Source organism: Chrysochloris asiatica, unplaced genomic scaffold (genome assembly GCF_000296735.1).
Source record: "Chrysochloris asiatica unplaced genomic scaffold, ChrAsi1.0 scaffold00003, whole genome shotgun sequence".
NCBI lineage: Eukaryota > Metazoa > Chordata > Mammalia > Afrosoricida > Chrysochloridae > Chrysochloris > Chrysochloris asiatica.
Genome location: NW_006408521.1, coordinates 17,374,469 through 17,377,553, shown reverse-complemented (window position 1 = coordinate 17,377,553; position 3,085 = coordinate 17,374,469). Strand labels below are relative to the sequence as shown.

General features: G+C 32.9%; 1 protein-coding gene across 1 annotated transcript in view; it reads right to left on the bottom strand.

Moving 5' to 3' along the window:
- Positions 1 to 213: 213 nt before the first annotated feature.
- BTAF1 (BTAF1 RNA polymerase II, B-TFIID transcription factor-associated, 170kDa) overlaps positions 214 to 3,085 on the bottom strand; it is a 122,028-nt gene continuing 119,156 nt past the window's right edge. The window contains exon 38 of the mRNA XM_006831136.1: positions 214 to 1,789. Within this exon, the coding sequence (XP_006831199.1) occupies positions 1,646 to 1,789 (144 nt within the window). The 3' untranslated portion in view covers positions 214 to 1,645. The remainder of the gene's footprint in view (positions 1,790 to 3,085) is intronic.

Below are 3,085 nucleotides of genomic sequence, written 5' to 3'. Positions count from 1 at the left end.
CAGTGGAATTCTACACAAAATCATCAGTTTCCATTTCTCTTCTACAAATTGAATATAAATCCTAAACAATGAATAGCCATTTAATTAGTAAGAAAAATGATTAAAAAAAAAAAAAAAAAAAGCGATAAAGTTTAAAACCTTTATATCAGAACTAATCTAATGTTTTGCTTTATCTAGTAATGAATTCCTACAAATAACACACAGTTGCATACATTTTACAGTTTCAATCTTATATTTTATTCTCTTATGGAATGCTAGGTTTAATGTTAACAGTATGGTTGTCAAAGCTACTGAAAAGTGACAAATGTCATGCTGCAGAACAGTATAACTTTTATGATTTTAAACAAAATATCTGTTATTTTACAGCTGAGGTCTGATGGTTTTTTAACTGATGCCTACCTGAACGGCCAGTCACAAACCTTAGGGATGTTTATTAATGTATGTTTATGTATCTGTACATACATATACATACAAATAATATCCCATATATGTGTGCACAAAGGCATGTATTTGAGTGTGAAATTTATAAAATATATATATATACACACACACACACACACACATAATACATATCTACAGACATACCCAGCCTCACCACTGAACTTACTTTCTTAACACCGATCAGCTTCATGTCCAATTATTATTGCTGCCCAGTCAAACGACATGATTTTAGTGCCAATACTAGGCACCTTAGTGGATGTAGGATAGGTACATCTGTGCATATAGATATGTGTATTTATGTATGTTTACATATAAGAGAATTTTTCCCTTTTATGTTTCAGTCATGTATGCAATAAACAGTCTTTTCATTATAAGTTTTAGGATTCTAGACAGTGTAAAATCTACTTCTGGAAAACTTTGTATATGTTTATAGTTACAAAAAAATATATTATATATATATATATATATATATATGATTGAAACCTATTGAGTACATATGTCCTTTGAATTTGGCTATATCCTAGCCTTTAGATAAATTAAAAAAACAAACAAACAAACACCCTCTTAATAGGATGTTATGGTAGCCTTAAATAGACCATTACCTGTATTTAGAATAGTTGATATTTTAAAAGTTGACAAAATGATGTTAAAGATTTGAAAAACACTATGCATTTGCATTAAATATATAAAGGTTTCTATCAAGCGCTTGGTTCAATTCTGTCATGTTCTAAGACTGACCAATAATTTCTTAAAATTATGGCTCATTAAGGCTTTTATATTAAACAAAGCCCTCTTTTTTAATTATAAAAACAAGTTCCATTTTAAAATAAAAAATGTACAAGAACACTAAAGTACTCATGGGTATTATCCTGTACAGTTACTATGTAAAGAAAAGAGGCTTCTTCCAAGTAGCAACACCTCCTGGTAGCACATGTAAACCTGGTTTGGTTCCTCTGCTCTGCAGCTATTCAGTATGTAAAATTTAAACCATTTCACATTAACATTTAAATTTAATACAGTGCAAATATTGGAGAATAACTTGTCCCTCCTCCACCCCCCAATGAAACAAGTGCCAGCGTATGCTGAATATCTGTCAGATCTATTTACAAATTGCGCTAAAAGTTCACAATAAACTTTGAAATTTGCTGAATATCAGCAGAAATGTAACTGAACTAGCAGCAATTGCATTTACAATATTTGATAGTTACTTGAGAGAATGCATAAAATTTTCCAGGCTGTATTCTGAATCATATTGCTCTTGATCCCAGAGATCACTCAGGTTTTCAAGAATTGATTTCATACTTGCTTTTCCAGAAGTAGAGGTGTCAGCCTTTTCTGCTTTACCATCCTTAGGAAAATTGAGAAAGATGAGAGATTAGCACCAACATTTCTAATTTCTTTTAAAAGATCACACTTGTCATTTATTACTGCACTTACTCACTAAACCCTTCAAATGCTAAGTTCATGCTTTCATAGGATAGCCCATCCTGTTTCCCCTCAACTCTAATTGAGCTTGTCATTTTTAGTTCATTTGAAAAAAAAATTTAAATTACAGTAAAAGAACATTACAGAGATTATACGAATTTTGTTATATTTACTCTCATGTTCTTTCTTGAGTAGCCTTTCTTCTTCCTAAGTTAAACATCCCTAGTTCTTTCAACCTTACCTTAAATGTATAACATGACTGGAAAAATCTGGCCGGCTTTTAGGGGTTAACTTTTCTGTATTTTAAATGCAGCACACACACACAACATCACAAATGTATTTTAAACATATTAACACATACAGAGTACAATGGAACTACTTTCTCTCAGATTTAGACACTAACATTCTGTTGGCGCAGCTAATTGAATTTCACTATATAAGGCAAGTTCTCACCATAAATTAGTGTGGAGTTAATTTTCTCAATCTATGTAAGACTTTAAATCCAACCCTATTAGCTGGATGAAGTCCTGGTGTGGCGCTGTAGGATAAGTACTCAACTGCTAACCACAGGTTGGTAATTCAAACCCACCAGTTGCTTCTTAGAAATCCTAACATGGTCGCTATGAGTCAAAACCAACTCAACAGCACTTAACAAACATTTGTTGTACATTTTGAACTGACCATTATTTCTAGCTGATGTTTTCATTACGGTTTGTTCTTTAGTGTACTAAAAGTTTCATCTCCTAACTGTGTCATCCGCAATAACAATAATGGGTTCAAGTGTGGCAACAATTGTGAGGCTGGCCCAGGACTGGGCAGTGTTTCATCCTGTTGTGCATAGGGGTGCTATGGAGAGCAAATTTTAGCTGCTTAAGAGATGTCATTTTGCCTAAGGTCATCATTAACAAAAGGCAGGGTCAGAATCCCCTAACCCAGGTCTACAGGTTCTCCTCTAGCAGGAAAGGACTGTGAGGAACTTTCAATCAAAAGTCACCGGACATTTCTTATTAGTATCTACTAGGTATCCTTTTTTGGTGTTCAAGTACAAATCTCCGGGGGTTTGCTGCTCCCTTTAATAGTAGTTTCACTAAATACAAAAAATCCTATAAACTCATTTCTTTTTTTTTTTTATTAAATGTTTTTATTTTGGATTGAGTGAAAGTTTACAGGGCACATCATCAGCTTCACATTCAACCATTCATATAGCTTGTTTCATTAC